The 21353-nt window shown below is 42.8% G+C and overlaps 1 protein-coding gene across 1 annotated transcript in view; it reads left to right on the top strand.

Moving 5' to 3' along the window:
• The window catches only part of LOC138963703 (general transcription factor 3C polypeptide 1-like), a 64367-nt gene that overhangs the window by 5959 nt on the left and 37055 nt on the right, over positions 1-21353 (top strand). The window contains exons 6-16 of the mRNA XM_070335549.1: positions 5-175; positions 2027-2148; positions 2803-2942; positions 5963-6170; positions 7376-7467; positions 12857-13126; positions 14260-14354; positions 15047-15217; positions 17561-17659; positions 18882-19004; positions 19719-19865. Of these exons, the coding sequence (XP_070191650.1) occupies positions 5-175; positions 2027-2148; positions 2803-2942; positions 5963-6170; positions 7376-7467; positions 12857-13126; positions 14260-14354; positions 15047-15217; positions 17561-17659; positions 18882-19004; positions 19719-19865 (1638 nt within the window). The remainder of the gene's footprint in view (positions 1-4; positions 176-2026; positions 2149-2802; positions 2943-5962; positions 6171-7375; positions 7468-12856; positions 13127-14259; positions 14355-15046; positions 15218-17560; positions 17660-18881; positions 19005-19718; positions 19866-21353) is intronic.

Below are 21353 nucleotides of genomic sequence, written 5' to 3'. Positions count from 1 at the left end.
GCAGAGACTGTCGTGCAGTTATAAAAACCAGTGCGTGGTGATGAATCTGATGCACCTGACGCGGTTCTACTGCAAAGTTCCCAACACCATCATGGACACTGTGCGCTCCTTATGTCAACACCTCAGTCAGCAGCCGGGGAAACGCCAGATCTGTAATGACCTCAGGAAGACTTTTGTGAGTGATAACCTGCTTCTACGACTCCCAGTCACCAAGCCCGTCCAATGTTGTTTTGTTTCTTGTCTCGCGAACCAAGGGGGTCATTCGAGAACGTTTCAACATCAGTCTTATTCTCTATTTTGTTCTCAGCCTACTCCAAAAACTATTCACATTTAAGGTGTGCCACAGTGAAAGGCAGAAGGTTTCTTTCTCTCTCTGTGTGACTTCCTGTTTATTGGCATGCTCAGACACACACACTGTCATGCTCAGACACACACACTTTCATGCTCAGGCACACACACTTTCATGCTCAGACACACTGTCATGCTCAGACATACACACTGTCATGCTCAGACACACACACTGTCATGCTCAGACACACACACTGTCATGCTCAGACACACACACTGTCATGCTCAGACACACACACTGTCATGCTCAGACACACACACTGTCATGCTCAGACACACACACTGTCATGCTCAGACACACACACTGTCATGCTCAGACACACACACTGTCATGCTCAGACACACACACTGTCATGCTCAGACACACACACTGTCATGCTCAGACACACACACTTTCATGCTCAGACACACACACTGTCATGCTCAGACACACACACTGTCATGCTCAGACACACACACTGTCATGTTCAGACACACACACTGTCATGCTCAGACACACACACTTTCATGCTCAGACACACACACTTTCATGCTCAGACACACACACTTTCATGCTCAGACACACATACTGTCATGCTCAGACACACACACTGTCATGCTCAGACACACACACTGTCATGTTCAGACACACACACTGTCATGCTCAGACACACACACTGTCATGCTCAGACACACACACTGTCATGCTCAGACACACACACTGTCATGTTCAGACACACACACTGTCATGCTCAGACACACACACTGTCATGCTCAGACACACACACTGTCATGCTCAGACACACACACTGTCATGCTCAGACACACACACTGTCATGCTCAGACACACACACTGTCATGCTCAGACACACACACTTTCATGCTCAGACACACACACTGTCATGCTCAGACACACACACTGTCATGCTCAGACACACACACTGTCATGCTCAGACACACACACTGTCATGCTCAGACACACACACTGTCATGCTCAGACACACACACTGTCATGCTCAGACACACACACTGTCATGTTCAGACACACACACTTTCATGCTCAGACACACACACTGTCATGTTCAGACACACACACTGTCATGCTCAGACACACACACTGTCATGCTCAGACACACACACTGTCATGCTCAGACACACACACTTTCATGCTCAGACACACACACTGTCATGCTCAGACACACACACTGTCATGCTCAGACACACACACTTTCATGCTCAGACACACACACTGTCATGCTCAGACACACACACTGTCATGCTCAGACACACACACTGTCATGCTCAGACACACACACTGTCATGCTCAGACACACACACTGTCATGTTCAGACACACACACTTTCATGCTCAGACACACACACTGTCATGTTCAGACACACACACTGTCATGCTCAGACACACACACTGTCATGCTCAGACACACACACTGTCATGCTCAGACACACACACTTTCATGCTCAGACACACACACTGTCATGCTCAGACACACACACTGTCATGCTCAGACACACACACTGTCATGCTCAGACACACACACTGTCATGCTCAGAAAAACACAATAGCTGTTAATATTAATTTGGTGTGGAAAACAATGCACTCTGTTAATTTTATTCTGTGAGTTCGACAGATTGACCACATGTAGTATTTTCGCTCTACACGACTTGTTTGTGTGTTGCAGCATCTGAATACAAAGAAATCATTTGAAGAAGTAAAGAAACACATGAGGGGTTATTACCATACGGAAAAGATGTTGTATCGAGAAGTCTTTCCGTCTGCATCCAAAGAAGAGTACCTGTCCAAGTAAGTATCCGGTCTTGTGTCAAGAATTGTGTATGTTTAGATCGGTAGGTGTTGAAGGGGCTAGCTAAATGTGATGTGCCAGTGTGTGTGTGTGTGTGTGTGTGTGTGTGTGTGTGTGTGTGTGTGTGTGTGTGACCTGGGTTTGGGTTTGTGTGTGTGTGTTTCTGTGTCTCTGTGTTTGTGGGTTTGTCTGTGTGTGTGTGTGTGTATGTGTGTGTGTGTGTGTGTGACCTGGGTTTGGGTTTGTGTGTTTGTGTGTGTGTGTTTCTGTGTCTCTATGTTTGTGGGTTTGTGTGTGTGTGTGCGCCGCCAGATTGAAACTTCAAATAAAATAATAAAAGTTTGTTTGTTCGTTTGTTGTTACCAGTTTTATTTTTATTTCTCTTTCACTCTCTCTCTCTCCCTCATTTACCTACGCACTCACTATAACCCTGCGTTTGTGTGAGCGTCTGTGGGTGTGCATGCGTGTGCGTGTGTGTGTGCCTGTGATTAGTTCATGTGTGTTTATTATTGTATGATTGAGAGTTTTTGTGTGTGCATGTGTTGGAGTGAAGCTGTGTATGTTTTTGTGTGTATACGTGTGCCCGTCTGTGATATACGGGAAATGAATGTATGTGCGTGTATCTTACCTGGTCTCAATCAATGTTTGTCCAGGAATGGTGGGGAAAGACAGGCCACGGTGATGGTTCTGGACAAAGACTTGGAAGAGGAGGAGGAGGAAGATGAAGAGGACAGAGACTGTGATGAAGCTGAGGATGACAAGCTGGTCAATCTGGGGCGGATGTTTGACACTGGTAGAGTGGAAACTCTCTGTTATCACCTCCCCGTTTAAGACTTCCTCCCTTTTAAGACCTTTTGCGACGGGCGGGGAGGTAAGACGTCGGCCTCTTAATCGGAAGGTCGAGGGTTCGAATCCCGGCCGCGGCCGCCTGGTGGGTTAAGTGTGGAGATTTTTCCGATCTCCCAGGTCAACTTATGTGCAGACCTGCTAGTGGCTTATCCCCCTTCGTGTGTACACGCAAGCACAAGACCAAGTGCGCACGGAAAAGATCCTGTAATCCATGTCAGAGTTCGGTGGGTTATAGAAACACGAAAATACCCAGCATGCTTCCTCCGAAAGCGGCGTATGGCTGCCTAAATGGCAGGGTAAAAAACGGTCATACACGTAAAATTCCACTCGTGCAAAAACACGAGTGTACGTGGGAGTTTCAGCCGACGAACGCAGAAGAAGAAGAAGACTTACCGAAGAGTGATTCCCTGGGTACTGTATTCATTACAACAAAAGAACCTTTGGTAAAAGGACCAGGGCTTACCAAAGAGTGATTCCCTGGGTACTGTATTCATTACAACAAAAGAACCTTTGGTAAAAGGACCAGGGCTTACCAAAGAGTGATTCCCTGGGTACTGTATTCATTACACAAAAAAATCCAAACTTGACTAAATGTAAAAAAGAAGATACAAAAACACAAACATACTAGCAATTCATGACAGAGGTCCAGCAGGGCAATGAACCTGAAAAGAGCTGGTCCCAGGACGCAACAAATGTGTGTTATCATGCGCTCTTGTCAGTACTGATTTTCAGACTCTAATCATCTGCTAGTTTCGATGCAAAATTAACAAGAACATACACTTGGCTGGATTTCGAGAACAAGAAAACTTTCTGCAAAACCTTTACCACGGTGGATTGAGGAAGCAAATCTAACCCTCATGACAAATAACGCTTGTGTGAAGATTTCTCAGACTTTCTTAAAGTGGTCCTGGTCTTGGGACCCTTAAAGTTCCACTTAGGGTGTCCCTGGACCCCTTAAAATGAAAATAGGGGTCCTGGGACTCTGTAGTTAGAGCATGTGTGGGGAGCCCTGAGGATCTGCCAACACTGTCCTTTCATTGCAGGTGCTCTCTCAGTCTCATGAAAGGGACACATTTCTTTGTAGATCAAAGGATGATATCTGTCCAGTTTATAGATACGAAGGGACATTAAAGTACTGAGGTGCCACAATATTGGTTCAGCTCAAATCTCAATACTAATATTGTTTAGATTTAGTACCGTAAAAGCCTTGTAAAAGACTATAAGGCGCAACTTTTTTTTCTCAATCTTGACCCCTGTATGTTGTTAAAATAGAAATCCCTGGCCAAGTTTCATCTCAGACATCAAAGAGACCGCCTGAGTATCAGTCAAACATTTTGTGATAATGCATGTCTCGGCTACTAGTACTACCCTGGCCAAGTTTCCTCTCAAGACATCAAAGAGACCGCTCCATAGGTAAACTGGGTCACTGACCCCAGTGCAGGGAGTGCTACCCTAGCCAAGTTTCCTCTCAAGACATCAAAAAGACCGCCCCCCATAGATAAAACTCGGTCATTGACCCCCGGGAAGAAGGTCCGTGTCTGTAAACAAGGCCACCCAGCTATCACAATGGACCTGCCTTTGATCTCAGGGCACACACAGACACCAATATTTCCACTCTGTATTCTTCCTTTGATGTGGGGCTTATAGACCGGAAGCGCCTAATGTAATGTTTTTTCTCAATTTTACCTCAAAAGTGGGGGTTGCGCCCTATATAACGAAGCGCCTTATAGTCCCGAAAGTATGGTATAGATTTTATTTTAGATTTAGTCTTGATTTGTCTAGATTTCATGTTTTTTATATTTGTTGTTTAGATTTAGTCTAGATTACTCTAGATTTCATGTTTTCTATATCTGTTGTTCAGATTTAATTTAGATTTGTCTAGATTTCATGTTTTCTATACAGTGGAGTCCGGGTACAACGAATCTCAAGGGAGATACATTTTAGTTCGTTATATCAGTAATTCGCTGTAGAGTTTTCAACCCTAAATGGCCTTAAGACAAGTTTTCCCACTCACCTTCAAATGATCGTCCCATCGATCTTTCCTTGGAGAGTACAATCTCTGCATGTTTTCAACAGCTTCATAATATATTCATAGAGGCATAGTTCAAATGTTCACTTTACTGTCACCATTTTAGAAGTAAAATTTAAAAAGTCTCCGATTTCATGGTGTCCACCAGTTAGGTGCATGTACTACCCTGGCCAAGTTTCCTCTCAAGACATCAAAGAGACCGCCCCATAGGTTAAACTCGGTCACTGACCTGGGTGCAGGAAGTGTTTCCTCTCTCATATGAAAGGGGAACCACCTCTCATTGCTAAAACTGGGCCAATGACCCCTGGGAAGAAGGTCAGTGTCTATAAACAAGGCCACCCAGCTATCACAATGGACCTGCCTTTGATCTCGCCTCAAAGCAGATCGTTGTAGCCTTGTGACTTTTTAGAGCACAGTCATAGCTTAGCAGCTGATTGGACTAGTGAAAACACAGCGGCGGTGGCTGTTCCGTGCACCTCCCGCTGTTTGTTCAGAGTTCGCTCATCACGCGATGTGCACTTGTGTTTGTGTATTTTTGTGTATTTTTGTCTTTGGAGACAATTATTGACATCAGTTCGTTGTAGCCTTGTGACTTTTAGAGACAAAACGGCTCTGGGGCGATGAAAACGTGTTTGTTATAAGAGGGGTTTGTTATGCAAATGAGTTCAAAAGGTTCATTGTAGGCGGAAAGTAACAAGTAAGAAATAGAAGGCTGTCTGCCGGGAAATCAATGGCAGTTCGTTAAAAGCGGGATAGCTGGACTCCACTGTATTTATTGTTCAGATTTAGTCGAGACTTGTCTCAATTTCATGTTTTCTATATTTGTTTAGATTTTGTTTAGAATTGTCTAGATTTCATGTTTTATATATTTAAAGCGCTTAAACTTTACTGTTAATGTTAATATTTCCACTGCTTTCTCTTTTTCCTTTTTTCAGGCACTGTGAAGTGGCGCTATGACCGGGCTTTCCTGCAACAAGTCTACGCTCTTATTCACGAAGCGGGCATACAAGGCATAGCGATTAAACAGGTGGCCCTCAGCCTGGGTTTAGCCTTCCGCTTTGTCTACAATGCTATCAAAACCTTGAATGCAGAAGGAGCTATCAAGTCAATTTTGACGGCCAAAGGGAAGCACAGAACTTCTATGTGAGTTTTATTGTTTATGCTGTTGCTGTATGTGTGCATGTGTGTGTGTTCGTGTTCGTGTTTGTGTGTGTGTGTATGTGTGTGTGTGTGTGAGTGTGTGCGTATGTGTGTGTGTTTGTGTGTGTGTGTATGTGTGTGTTTATGCGCACATGTGGGGTGTGCACGTTAAAGATCCCACGATTGACAAAAGGGTCTTTCCTGGCCAAAATGTATTGGCATGGATAAAACAAAAAAATGTCCACAAAATACCTGTGTGACTTGGAATGATAGGCCGTGAAAAGTAAATATTCGCCGTAATGGCTTGAGATTTACTGTCCGATGTGAATGTGTGATATATTGTGTAAACAAATTCCATCTCGCACGGCAGAAATTAATATGTAAAGGGTGGAGAGCACATCGGGCATGGGAATTGTCCGCTGAACGGCGGATTTCCGCCGAATTTTTTTTTGAATTTTTTGTTTGTTCCGCCGAAAAAGCAAAAGTGTCCGCCGAAAAATTAAAGGGGGGAGGCACACAAAAAAAGCACCGGTTACTTTTGCCTTTGCGCAAAAGCCCGCGAAAACTTCCCGTACTTTGTTCACGCACTGCTACCGCCCGCCTCAGTTACTTTAACTTTTATGTTTGAAAGTAAACCAGATTGCACAGATTGTGTTACAAGTTACATTTTCCTGTTTGTCTCAATAGATCAATTTTTTAACAAATTTAAAGCATATAATACATGTATATATTTTTTTTCTTCAAAAAAGCAAAAATTGGTACAAAAAACTCTGATTCTAAAAACAGAATTTAATGGCAAACTTGGAGCTCAGATGACAACAGATTGCACCATCTGGGTTCTTTGGAGAAATTTTTTTCCGGGGGGGCATGCCCCCAGACCCCCCTAGTAAGGCTAGGCGCTTCGCGCCGTCGACTTAACGCTTCGCGTCTTCAGTTATAAATTTTCATCCTTTTTTACAATTTTCAATTCCCATGCCTGGCACATTTAATTGTGGTTCGCGCCATAAAAGCTCTCATAATAAAGAAAGAAATAAATGCTGCCAGAGTGGAACCTTGTAAGAGATTCGGATTTTCTATTCATGGTCACTGTTAACTGACATTTAAAAAAAAATTTCCCCTTTAAGATTTGTTTCTTGAATGTTTGGTGATCTTATTAAGCAGGTTTAACTGTATATTGAAATGCTCATGGACAGTTATACTTTCTGCAGATATGTGGCCCAGCCTTTCTTAGAAGCAAGCAGCCTGTCGTTTGGCAAGGCTTTGGCGGAGTTCCATCAGAAAACAACAGAACTTGCAGGAGGTTTGTCGAGCCATCGTGCTGTCATCAGTCTTGGCTTGAGATGTGTTATTTCTTCCTTTTGCTCATCTTTGGCACGAATTGGCCTGAGTATCTATTTATAAATTGTGTTGCCATATTGTGTGTAAAAAACAAAAAAACAAAAAACAAAACTGGCCCAGTACTCACTAAATTCCAACATTTTACTTATGGTTTTCAACATTTTCTTGTGTTTGGGAGGTGGGGGAGGCTTCCTAGAAGGCTGCCACTTATCTATAGAGGCAAGCAATAAAGTCGTCAAGAGAATAATGAGTTTTGATATGTGGGTTCTGCAGTGTTAGCTTGTTATGATGCCTCCATATTTCCAAAACATGCACATGGGAGCTAACTATTCACTGCTGCCATTATCTCTTGCCACCACTGATCAGTGTGTGTGTATAAAAACCTCATTAGAGTTATTCTTGGAATTTGTATGCATTGAAGCCATCATGCAACTCAACTCCCACAGTGGGGCACTGCGGTTATGAAATTAAAGGCCCCTCCTGTTTTTGGAACCGCAGGAGCTTTCTAGTTTGCTGTTAGGTAGATTTTTGGTTCCTCTTTCCTGTCATGCTCTCTTTTTCTTCATGAATTCTTTTCTTTTTTCTGCCTTCTTGCTCATTCACCTGTATTTTTTCCAAAAATCTCTTCTCTTGCCGCTTGTCTCGCGATTCATGTATAGTTTAATCTGTTAGTGTTCTGATGTAAGTCCAGCAGTAGATAGGTTAAGCCTATTTTAACATACTGGAAACTGGTAATCTTCCAGTAGGTATTAATTTAGTTTTACTAAAGCCTGCTGGGACACAAGTAATGGGTTAGTGCCTTTGTAAACAGGAATCGCTTGACAAGTGGCCCCCTTCATCCCCCCCCTTCCTCGTCCTGATATGGCTCTGCGTAGTCGGCTGGACGTTAAGCAACAAATAAACAAACAAACAAAATGCAACTCAATGATAATTGTATGCATTGAAGCCATCATGCAACTCAATGATAATTGTATGCATTGAAGCCATCATGCAACTCAATGATAATTGTATGCATTGAAGCCATCATGCAACTCAATGATAATTGTATGCATTGAAGCCATCATGCAACTCAATGATAATTGTATGCAGTGAAGCCATCATGCAACTCAATGATAATTGTATGCATTGAAGCCATCATGCAACTCAATGATAATTGTATGTAGTGAAGCCATCATGCAACTCAATGATAATTGTATGTAGTGAAGCCATCATGCAACTCAATGATAATTGTATGCATTGAAGCCATCATGCAACTCAATGATAATTGTATGTAGTGAAGCCATCATGCAACTCAATGATAATTGTATGTAGTGAAGCCATCATGCAACTCAATGATAATTGTATGCATTGAAGCCATCATGCAACTCAATGATAATTGTATGCAGTGAAGCCATCATGCAACTCAATGATAATTGTATGTAGTGAAGCCATCATGCAACTCAATGATAATTGTATGCATTGAAGCCATCATGCAACTCAATGATAATTGTATGCATTGAAGCCATCATGCAACTCAATGATAATTGTATGCATTGAAGCCATCATGCAACTCAATGATAATTGTATGCATTGAAGCCATCATGCAACTCAATGATAATTGAATAGCTAAGGCTCTCCTTAATTGAGCCTGAAGTTGACGTCGTGAAGACTTCTTGAAGTATTTTTTTTCCTCATTTTGTTTATGTTCAAACACCTACAGGTTCCTTGTCCCGGTGTGCTCTCACGCCGCCCCGTCTCTCCATTCTTGAAGTCTGCTAATTGAATATTCAGTGCCAAAGCTTTTTGCAGCAAGCTTCATGAAGTAGACTTTGCAGCAAGCTTCATGAAGTAGACTTTGCAGCAAGCTTCATGAAGTAGACTTTGCAGTAAGCTTCATGAAGTAGACTTTGCAGCAAGCGTCATGAAGTAGACTTTGCAGTAAGCGTCATGAAGTAGACTTTGTAGCAAGCGTCATGAAGTAGACTTTGTAGCAAGCGTCATGAAGTAGACTTTGTAGCAAGCTTCATGAAGTAGACTTTGCAGCAAGCTTCATGAAGTAGACTTTGCAGCAAGCTTCATGAAGTAGACTTTGCAGCAAGCTTCATGAAGTAGACTTTGCAGCAAGCGTCATGAAGTAGACTTTGTAGCAAGCTTCATGAAGTAGACTTTGCAGCAAGCTTCATGAAGTAGACTTTGCAGCAAGCGTCATGAAGTAGACTTTGTAGCAAGCTTCATGAAGTAGACTTTGTAGCAAGCGTCATGAAGTAGACTTTGTAGCAAGCTTCATGAAGTAGACTTTGCAGCAAGCTTCATGAAGTAGACTTTGTAGCAAGCGTCATGAAGTAGACTTTGTAGCAAGCGTCATGAAGTAGACTTTGTAGCAAGCTTCATGAAATAGACTTTGTAGCAAGCGTCATGAAGTAGACTTTGTAGCAAGCTTCATGAAATAGACTTTGTAGCAAGCGTCATGAAGTAGACTTTGTAGCAAGCGTCATGAAGTAGACTTTGTAGCAAGCTTCATGAAGTAGACTTTGCAGCAAGCTTCATGAAATAGACTTTGTAGCAAGCGTCATGAAGTAGACTTTGTAGCAAGCGTCATGAAGTAGACTTTGTAGCAAGCTTCATGAAATAGACTTTGTAGCAAGCGTCATGAAGTAGACTTTGTAGCAAGCTTCATGAAATAGACTTTGTAGCAAGCGTCATGCAGTAGACTTTGTAGCAAGCTTCATGAAGTAGACTTTGCAGCAAGCTTCATGAAGTAGACATTGCAGCAAGCTTCATGAAATAGACTTTGTAGCAAGCATCATGAAGTAGACTTTGTAGCAAGCGTCATGAAGTAGACTTTGCAGCAAGCTTCATGAAATAGACTTTGTAGCAAGCGTCATGAAGTAGACATTTCAGCAAGCTTCATGAAATAGACTTTGTAGCAAGCGTCATGAAGTAGACTTTGCAGCAAGCTTCATGAAGTAGACTTTGTAGCAAGCGTCATGAAGTAGACTTTGCAACAAGCTTCATGAAATAGACTTTGCAACAAGCTTCATGATGTAGACTTTGTAGCAAGCTTCATGAAGTAGACTTTGTAGCAAGCTTCATGAAGTAGACTTTGCAGCAAGCGTCATGAAGTAGACTTTGTAGCAAGCTTCATGAAGTAGATTTTGTAGCAAGCTTCATGAAATAGACTTTGTAGCAAGCGTCATGAAGTAGACTTTGTAGCAAGCTTCATGAAATAGACTTTGTAGCAAGCGTCATGAAGTAGACTTTGTAGCAAGCTTCATGAAATAGACTTTGTAGCACGCGTCATGAAGTAGACTTTGCAGCAAGCGTCATGAAGTAGACTTTGCAGCAAGCTTCATGAAATAGACTTTGTAGCAAGCGTCATGAAGTAGACTTTGTAGCAAGCGTCATGAAGTAGACTTTGTAGCAAGCTTCATGAAATAGACTTTGTAGCAAGCGTCATGAAGTAGACTTTGTGGCAAGCGTCATGAAGTAGACTTTGTAGCAAGCGTCATGAAGTAGACTTTGCAGCAAGCTTCATGAAATAGACTTTGCAGCAAGCTTCATGAAATAGACTTTGCAGCAAGCTTCATGAAGTAGACTTTGCAGCAAGCTTCATGAAATAGACTTTGCAGCAAGCTTCATGAAGTAGACTTTGTAGCAAGCGTCATGAAGTAGACTTTGTAGCAAGCTTCATGAAGTAGACTTTGCAACAAGCTTCATGAAGTAGACTTTGTAGAAAGCGTCATGAAGTAGACTTTGCAGCAAGCTTCATGAAATAGACTTTGTAGCAAGCGTCATGAAGTAGACTTTGTAGCAAGCTTCATGAAGTAGACTTTGCAACAAGCTTCATGAAGTAGACTTTGTAGCAAGCGTCATGAAGTAGACTTTGTAGCAAGCTTCATGAAGTAGACTTTGCAGCAAGCTTCATGAAATAGACTTTGTAGCAAGCTTCATGAAGTAGACTTTGTAGCAAGCGTCATGAAGTAGACTTTGCAGCAAGCTTCATGAAGTAGACTTTGCAACAAGCTTCATGAAGTAGACTTTGTAGCAAGCGTCATGAAGTAGACTTTGCAGCAAGCTTCATGAAATAGACTTTGCAGCAAGCGTCATGAAGTAGACTTTGTAGCAAGCTTCATGAAGTAGACTTTGCAGCAAGCTTCATGAAGTAGACTTTGCAGCAAGCTTCATGAAGTAGACTTTGCAGCAAGCTTCATGAAGTAGACTTTGCAGCAAGCTTCATGAAGTAGACTTTGCAGCAAGCTTCATGAAGTAGACTTTGCAGTAAGCGTCATGAAGTAGACTTTGCAGTAAGCGTCATGAAGTAGACTTTGCAGCAAGCTTCATGAAGTAGACTTTGCAGCAAGCTTCATGAAGTAGACTTTGCAGCAAGCTTCATGAAGTAGACTTTGCAGCAAGCTTCATGAAGTAGACTTTGTAGCAAGCTTCATGAAGTAGACTTTGCAGCAAGCGTCATGAAGTAGACTTTGCAGTAAGCATCATGAAGTAGACTTTACAGCAAGCTTCATGAAGTAGACTTTGCAGTAAGCTTCATGAAGTAGACTTTGCAGTAAGCTTCATGAAGTAGACTTTGCAGTAAGCTTCATGAAGTAGACTTTGCAGCAAGCTTCATGAAGTAGACTTTGCAGTAAGCTTCATGAAGTAGACTTTGCAGTAAGCGTCATGAAGTAGACTTTGCAGTAAGCGTCATGAAGTAGACTTTGCAGTAAGCTTCATGAAGTAGACTTTGCAGTAAGCATCATGAAGTAGACTTTGCAGCAAGCTTCATGAAGTAGACTTTGCAGTAAGCGTCATGAAGTAGACTTTGCAGTAAGCATCATGAAGTAGGCTTTGTAGCAAGCGTCATGAAGTAGACTTTACAGCAAGCTTCATGAAGTAGACTTTGCAGCAAGCGTCATGAAGTAGACTTTGCAGTAAGCATCATGAAGTAGACTTTACAGCAAGCTTCATGAAGTAGACTTTGTAGCAAGCTTCATGAAATAGACTTTGCAGCACGCGTCATGAAGTAGACTTTGCAGCAAGCTTCATGAAGTAGACTTTGTAGCAAGCTTCATGAAGTAGACTTTGCAGCAAGCTTCATGAAGTAGACTTTGCAGCAAGCTTCATGAAGTAGACTTTGCAGCAAGCGTCATGAAGTAGACTTTGTAGCAAGCTTCATGAAGTAGACTTTGCAGTAAGCATCATGAAGTAGACTTTGCAGCAAGCTTCATGAAGTAGACTTTGCAGTAAGCGTCATGAAGTAGACTTTGCAGCAAGCTTCATGAAGTAGACTTTGCAACGTCAACTGGGCCCAATAAAGATGAGGCTTTAGATTTTGTAACTGCTTAACCCACACGTATTATCTTGTTTTGCCCCAGAGTCCACTGTAATTAAAGGCAACGACGTGATTGTCTTGACGGAAGCTGACGAAAAGGAGGAGAAGGAGGGGAAGAGCTCCGGCGAGGCTGCAGGCGAAATAAAGCAGGACGTTCACGAAGGGGAGATGCTCCTTACCCGCAGCACTCAGGGGTCCCAAGATGGCCGACACCCTGCGGAACCCAGCATCAAACTGTCGCACGTCACCTGCACCTTCCGGGACACACCATTTGAAAGCCCCAGGGGACACACCGCCAAGGCTATTCGCACTGGTTGGTTTTTTCTCAGTCTCTCATTTCTATTACGCCATAAATCAGAGAAAATCAGATCTTAGAAAGGAGTTCGTCTGAAAACAGATGTCAATTTACAGACCGTATGAACAGAGCTTTAAGATAGGGGTTGGTTAGGGGGTCTTAAAAACAGGTTTCCATTTTATCTCGTTATTATTTGTTTGTCCACTTCAAAGATCACTAGGTTGATGTACACTGGGCACAACAAGTCAAAGATCACTAGGTTGATGTACACTGGGCACAACAAGTCAAAGATCACTAGGTTGATGTACACTGGGCACAACAAGTCAAAGATCACTAGGTTGATGTACACTGGGCACAACAAGTCAAAGATCACTAGGTTGATGTACACTGGGCACAAAAAGTCAAAGATCACTATAAGGTTGATGTACACTGGGCACAACAAGTCAAAGATCACTAGGTTGATGTACACTGGGCACAAAAAGTCAAAGATCACTGGGTTGATGTACACTGGGCACAAGTCAAAGATCACTAGGTTGATGTACACTGGGCACAACAAGTCAAAGATCACTAGGTTGATGTACACTGGGCACAAAAAGTCAAAGATCACTAGGTTGATGTACACTGGGCACAACAAGTCAAAGATCACTAGGTTGATGTACACTGGGCACAAGTCAAAGATCACTAGGTTGATGTACACTGGGCACAACAAGTCAAAGATCACTAGGTTGATGTACACTGGGCACAAAAAGTCAAAGATCACTAGGTTGATGTACACTGGGCACAACAAGTCAAAGATCACTAGGTTGATGTACACTGGGCACAACAAGTCAAAGATCACTAGGTTGATGTACACTGGGCACAACAAGTCAAAGATCACTAGGTTGATGTACACTGGGCACAAAAAGTTAAGTGTATTTGTCAGAGGAATAGCCCAAGTATTATACAGAAGTGTGAAGACCTGTTTTTGTTTTGTTTTTGTGTGTGTGGTAAAAATAAAAGCTTTATTTGATTTGAGCAATGTTTGGACATTACGTCTTTGGCCCTAGTCCACTACCCTAAAAAATGACGTTGTTTGACAGCATCATTCTTTTTTGTTATGGAAAGGGCGTACAGAACAGAGAGGTATTTGACATGTTGACTGATGTTTTCAGAAAAGCTGACAGAGAAGATGTTGATGATGGCTAACACCCTGCTGGACGTGGTTCAGAGACACCGGGTGCTGGAGAGCATTCACATCCTGAGAAAGGTTACACCTGCAAACACACACACACACACACACACACACACACACACACACACACACACACACACACACACACACACACAGACACACACACATACACACACACACACACACTCTCTTTCTCTCTCTCTCTCTCTCTCTCTCTCTCTCTCTCTCTCTCTCTCTTGGTTGAGAGACACCGTGTGCTGGAGAGCATTCACATCCTGAGAAAGGTCACACCTGCGACACCCACACAATGTTAAACACACATGCATGCACTCATGCACTGTACATGCGCTTGGACGCAAGCAGACAAACACACACCTATATTCTCTTTTACTTATTGATGCATCCACTCACTCATTCACTCTATGTCTGTCTGTATCTGTCAGATGCACATACATGCAAACACGCACACAAACACACACATGCATGTATGCACGCATGCACAGACACACACAGACACACACACAGACAGAAAGACACAGACATATACAGACACACAGACACACAGACACACAGACACACACACACACACACACACACACACACACACACACACACACACACACACACACACACACACACACACAAAAACAAACAAACACTTTCCTTTCGAACAACTGCATCTTGTCCATTACATAATCATTTGGTTTTTTTGATGACAGAGCCTGATATTCAATCAATAATTCAATGATTTATTTCTTTGATGACAGTGCATCATTGCTTGTTTGCACGAGATGCATGAAGACCAAGTTGAAGAAGAAGGCGCCATTGAACACAACCTGTGTCTCAAGACAGTACGTCGTCTGGTGGAATGGTGCGAGAAAGAGGACAAGCTCCTCACCTACACGTGTTGCTTGCAGCACAAGAACAGAACCTATGAGGTAGGCTTTTTGTGCTGGGCACAGCTTTGGAGAATACAGTGGAACCCGCTTTTAAGACCTTTAAAAATCTGAGATAAGGAGGTCTTAAAAGGCAGGAGTCTTCCCCAGAAATCAGCGTATGGCTGCCTGATTGGCAGGTTAAAAACCGTCAAATACGTAAAAATCCACTTGAACAAAACAATGGGTAAACATGGGAGTTTCAGCCCATGAACGAAGAAGAAGAAGAAAGGCAGGGAGTCTTAAAACGGAGGAACATTTCACAGGCTATGAAAAAAACATTTCAGAAAGCGGGGCCTTAAAAAGAGGGAAGTTTTCAATATGGGGTCTTATTTATTTATTGCTTAGTTAGTGGAAGAATTTTTTGTAATGTATGTTTGATGGTGTATGCTTTTAATTAAGCGTTGTTGACTATAAATGTAGATGTAAATGCTTGTATAACTGTGTTTTAATTTTAAATGTGTCAAGCGCAAAGAGCATAATTGTAAAGTTATGATGTTGCGCTATATAAATGCTCATTTATTATCATTATATTATTATATAAAAGGAGGGTTCCACCATACCCCTGTAACTGCTACGTTTGACATGTTCCTTGAACTGTGCTGTGGTGCTAATACTTTATACGTTATTTGTATTTTTGACCAAAATATGACATTTTACACTGATCAAGACAGTCAGTGTTCCTCCGAGACCATGGTAGTGGTCGAGGTGAACAATGACTGTCGAGATCTGCGTTAAATGACAAATGTCATATTTTGGTAAAAAAATACAAATACAAAGAACATTTATGAATCAATCGATTCTGGTTAGAATTCCTTTTAGTTTTTACGATTGAACGGACACAAACATGCACTATTTTGTAGTCTCGGCTGGCCACCTAAATATGAATTTTTGTCGCCTTCTGACCTCACATGGCTCAAAGAAGGGAAATCCAATGTTCAATATATACATAATTTTTCATCTGTACTTTGCAGGAATATGCACTACAGAGTTTGCTTGTCGTTTTGTGTAGTGACGGAGGTAGATTTTAGGATTTTAGAACCAGCCCCGGTGGCACAGTGTTTAGCTCTTTGGGCTGCGGGCTGGGAAGTCATTGGTCCCAATACCCATCAAAGACATGCAGGTTTTTCGGACTCAGGTCGGCTCTGACCCGGAGTGGAAGTGCTATGGTTCCAGTGAGAAGGCTGGGACCTCACAGTCGAGTGTCATTTAATGAACGAATGTGACTTAAAAGGTGCCAAGGTTGTGCGAACTACCTCACCAACCACCACAGGTTCAGCAGTTCTCGAGCCTGGTTGATGCCAGGATATATAATCACAGAAAGCATAGAGTTCTGCCCTGTCATGTAGTCATAAAGGGAAATGGAAATCCATAGCATCATCATTATCATCAACCCCATCTCATCAATTATCAACAGCAATATTGAAAAGAAAAAGACTTTTTAAATTTTGAAAAAAAATTGGGACAGAAAAAAGATGCTTGTTAGAAAAAGCTGGTTTGCTTCCCTGTGCCTGTGATGCGCTCAGCAATCCAAATGTCCGCGATTTTGTGGATTTCCGCGTATGCAAAAAACCCAAACCAAAGCCTGTCGCTAACATGTTTTATAGTTTGACGGAGGTAAGAGAGGCAAAATGGCCGTTTTCTTTACATGCACAATATATCTTTGACCAGAGGGGGTTAAGTTCATATTTACAAGGCCAATATATCTTTCACCAGAGGGGTTTAAGTTCATATTTACAAGGCCAATATATCTTTGACCAGAGGGGTTTAAGTTCATATTTACATGCACAATATAGCTTTGACCAGAGGGGGTTAAGTTCATATTTACATGGCCAATATATCTTTGACCAGAGGGGGTTAAGTTCATATTTACAAGGCCAATATATCTTTCACCAGAGGGGTTTAAGTTCATATTTACAAGGCCAATATATCTTTCACCAGAGGGGTTTAAGTTCATATTTACAAGGCCAATATATCTTTCACCAGAGGGGTTTAAGTTCATATTTACAAGGCCAATATATCTTTGACCAGAGGGGTTTAAGTTCATATTTACAAGGCCAATATATCTTTGACCAGAGGGGGTTAAGTTCATATTTACATGGCCAATATATCTTTGACCAGAGGGGGTTAAGTTCATATTTACATGGTCAATATATCTTTCACCAGAGGGGGTTAAGTTCATATTTACAAGGCCAATATGCTACAGCTTTTGGGGGCAACGCCACAAGAAATCCCCACCAGGTGGCATACACAGCCCCCATGACCCCCAGCATTATTTACTTCCTTGAAACTCATTCTTCCTTGAATGGATTGTCTGTGTGTTGTATGCGTTATATTGTTGTTCAGATGATGATGATCTGTGGCAAGGACATCACACGGGACCACCAGTTGGTCGCCAACGCCATTGAGCAAACCAAGCTGCGAGTCTTTGGATTGTATCAGCCGGTGAGTTGGCTCGGGCAGTCTGTGTACAGTATCAGCCGGTGAGTTGGCTCGGGCAATTTGTGTACAGCCGGTGAGTTGGCTCAGGCAATTTGTATACAGCCGGTGAGTTGGCTAGGGCAGTTTGTGTACAGCCGGTGAGTTGGCTAGGGCAGTTTGTGTATCAGCCGGTGAGTTGGCTCGGGCAGTCTGTGTACAGTATCAGCCGGTGAGTTGGCTCGGGCAATTTGTGTACAGTGGAACCTCCTTTTGAGACATAAAAATTCCCCTGCAGACTTCATGGCAGTCACCAACCTGAAGATATAACTGCCATGAAATAGAACGCACAAGAATAAGCTGAAGACCTAAAATGGAGGGAGTCTTAAAATGGGGGTAATTTTACAGATGTTATGAACAGAAAGTCTGAGAAAACACGGTCAACGTCTTAAAATGGAGGGAGTCTTTAATTTTTTTTTTTTGGGGGGGGGGGGTTCTTAAAAGGGGGTTCCACTGTATCTAAAAACAAAATGACCATTGGTGAGGTGTTTTCAAAAATGAAAGATTTATTTCTCACCATGACAAGGATAGCACAAAGATGTCAAATGTTTGCCTTATTCAGGCATCTTCATGACGACTACTTTGAATACAGAAAGAAAACCAAGAAACAAAAGCAAATAGCAAAGATCCAAAAAATGAGAAGGAGAGGAAACGATCAAACCAAATAGTAGAGGAGGAAAAAACTCCAGTGAAAAAAAGAAGAAAGTGTAGGTGAGAGAAGTAGTGAGCTAAGCATTACAGTAGTCTTGGTGATGAGTGATCCTTTGTTTTGGGTGTCTATCTTTTAGTTTCAGGCTGACAGATTGACTTTTTGTTTTAGTATCACTTCATGGCAGAAAGCAAACGGACAAAAGGAAGGGCTCAGAAACTGAGAAAGAAAATGAGCGTTGAACGCTTGATATGTGTGTGTACATTTCAAATTGAGAAAAAAGACTCAATTTTGTGTAAACAAGCATGTGTTAGGCTTTATATGCAAACAGTATCCATGTCCCAACCCTGTGGCACTTACAAGTCCCAGGTCATTCTGCCAAAAGTGCAGGCGGCTGATAAAACGTAAACATGCACACACATGGGTAGCGAGACTCTGTTGCTGCTAGCTTTCTATTAGGAGGGAAGGACTTGAATTTCTTGGCAATATGACAACAAAGTAATGAAAACAAAATGAGCATTGCTTGATGATTGTTTTCAGGAGACCAACAAGAAGAAGATACCGCAGTCACTGGGCCAGAGCTTTACAGAGTGGTGGCAGCTGAACGAACTCGCCAAACAAGCTTCAGAGTCTGCTGTATCATCCATTGACAAGAAGATTAAGGTCTGGAGAGAGAGAGAGAGAGAGAGAGAGAGAGAGAGAGAGAGAGAGAGAGAGAGAGAGAGAGAGAGAGAGAGAGAGAGAGAGAGAGAGAGAGAGAGAGAGAGAGAGAGAGAGAGAGAGAGAGAGAGAGAGAGAGAGAGAGAGAGAGAGAGAGAGAGAGAGAGAGAGAGAGAGAGAGAGAGAGAGAGAGAGAGAGAGAGACAGAGACAGAGACAGAGGGAGAGATTTGACTTAGAAAAGTGTTTTTTTCTTTTACAAGGATTACACAGTAATTATGATATATATTGAGAGAGTGAGAGCCTCAGAGAGAGAAGCAACAATACAAACAAACTCTTTAGTAACAATAACAGATAAGCAAGTATATGGTGTTTTCTTTACATCCAGCCCTTAACTGCCCTTAATAAATAACCGAAAACCAAAGTAACATGAGTTACAAGAACAAAAGTAAGAACCATAACTGTGTACGTGTATGTACAAGAGCAAGAGAGTGAAGAAGAAATAGAGAGAAAGCAAGAGAGAGAGGGAGACAGACAGACAAACAAACAGACATGTCATGCGGGCAGAACTCATGTGTACCATCATCATCTATATGCCTATTCCATGCAGGTAAATCTAAAGAAGACACCAACATTGGAGAAAAAAAAAAGAAACAGACAGACAGGCTGAACTGATTATACGTATACTATCATCATTTATATGCCCTATTCTTTGCAGGGAAAACAAAAGAACACACGGAAATTGGAGAAAGTTCGACTTCTGCATCGCTTTTTGTGGTACATTATTTATGGCTACCAGGGCACGGAACCTGCCAATGTCAAGGACACCACCAAGGGGGAGCACTCTGTTAGTCAGGGAACAGAGGTAAGAAGAGTTATGCTTCACTTTCCATGACTTGTTACTACTTGAAGACTGAGAGAAATGTAATCACTGACATTGTTGCCAGGAGTGAAACAGCTCTTTCTTGTTGACCATCATTACAACGTACAGCACTTCAACATTTATGATACATGCAGCAATAATGTGATCAACAAAAAACCCAATTGTTTTGGATGGAAAACATGCATGGGTGGGATTCTTCCAGTATATGCCGGAAATCCGGATTCAATTATGGCCTTTTTTTTCCTCTCTTTTTTTGGGTGTGTTTTGTTCGGTTGATGTTAGTTTGTCTGGTTCTTCAGGATTCATGACATATTTCAGTCCCATCCAAGAACATGTTCAGAACGCCTGCTCACGAAACTGGCTTACTACGGAGTGAGAAACGACACCCTCAAGTGGATCTCTGCCTTCCTCAGTCAGCGTCAACAGCAGGTGGCCTTGGAGGGCGTCCTATCGTCTCCAGTCGGAGTGCAGTCCGGAGTTCCGCAGGGGACCGTCCTGGGTCCTCTCCTGTTTTTAGCCTTCATCAACGACCTCCCTGAATCCGTTCAGTTCAGCAGCGTCAAACTCTTTGCAGACGACTCCCTACTCTTCAAACGTATATCCTCTCCAGCGGACAGTCTGCAGCTCCAACAGGACCTATCCAGCCTCGAACAGTGGGAATCAACATGGCAGATGGAATTCAACCCCAGCAAGTGCACCGTCATCCGCATTGCCCCGAACAAGAAGAAGCCCATCCTACCAACTTCCTACAGCCTCCATGGACAGACTCTGGAAACAACACCATCCAGCAAGTACCTAGGGGTCTTAATCTCCGATGACCTGTCCTGGAGCAGCCACGTGCAAGCGACTGTCAACAAGGGCAACAGAACTGTGGGCTTCTTGCGGCGGAACTTCCGGGAGTGCACCACCACCGTCAGAGCTGCTACGTACAAGGCCATGGTCAGACCGGTCCTTGACTACGCCTCGCCAGTCTGGGACCCAATCTCTCAGAAAGACGTCACGGAGCTTGAAAAAGTCCAACGCAGAGCAGCCCGTTACGTCCACAACAACTACAGCGATCGGACCCCAGGCTGTGTGACCAGCATGCTGAAGACCCTCCAATGGGAACCACTCGCCGACAGAAGACTCACCAACCGCCTCACTATGCTCTACAAGATCAACAACGGCATAGTCGACATCAACAAGGCCGAGTTCTACACCTCTGGCGACAGCCGCACCAGAGGAGCCCAGAGACTGTTCCAGGAGAGGGCATCCCATCCTGTTCTCTTCAACTCCTTCTTCCCCCGAACACTGCGTCAGTGGAACAAGCTCGACCCTAAGACCACAGTTGCTCCTTCACTGGAGTCCTTCCAAACTGGTCTGGGTCGTACCCACGGACTTGCCTCGCTGACACAGTAACCCTGCAGCTCTTCGTGTAAATAGTTTTATACTTTTAACCATCTTCTCGGAGTTATTGGGTCACCCACCACC

Source organism: Littorina saxatilis, linkage group LG4 (genome assembly GCF_037325665.1).
Source record: "Littorina saxatilis isolate snail1 linkage group LG4, US_GU_Lsax_2.0, whole genome shotgun sequence".
In the NCBI taxonomy this organism is placed as follows: domain Eukaryota; kingdom Metazoa; phylum Mollusca; class Gastropoda; order Littorinimorpha; family Littorinidae; genus Littorina; species Littorina saxatilis.
Note: the sequence above shows the minus strand (reverse complement) of the source record. Positions and strands in the feature narration are given on the sequence as shown.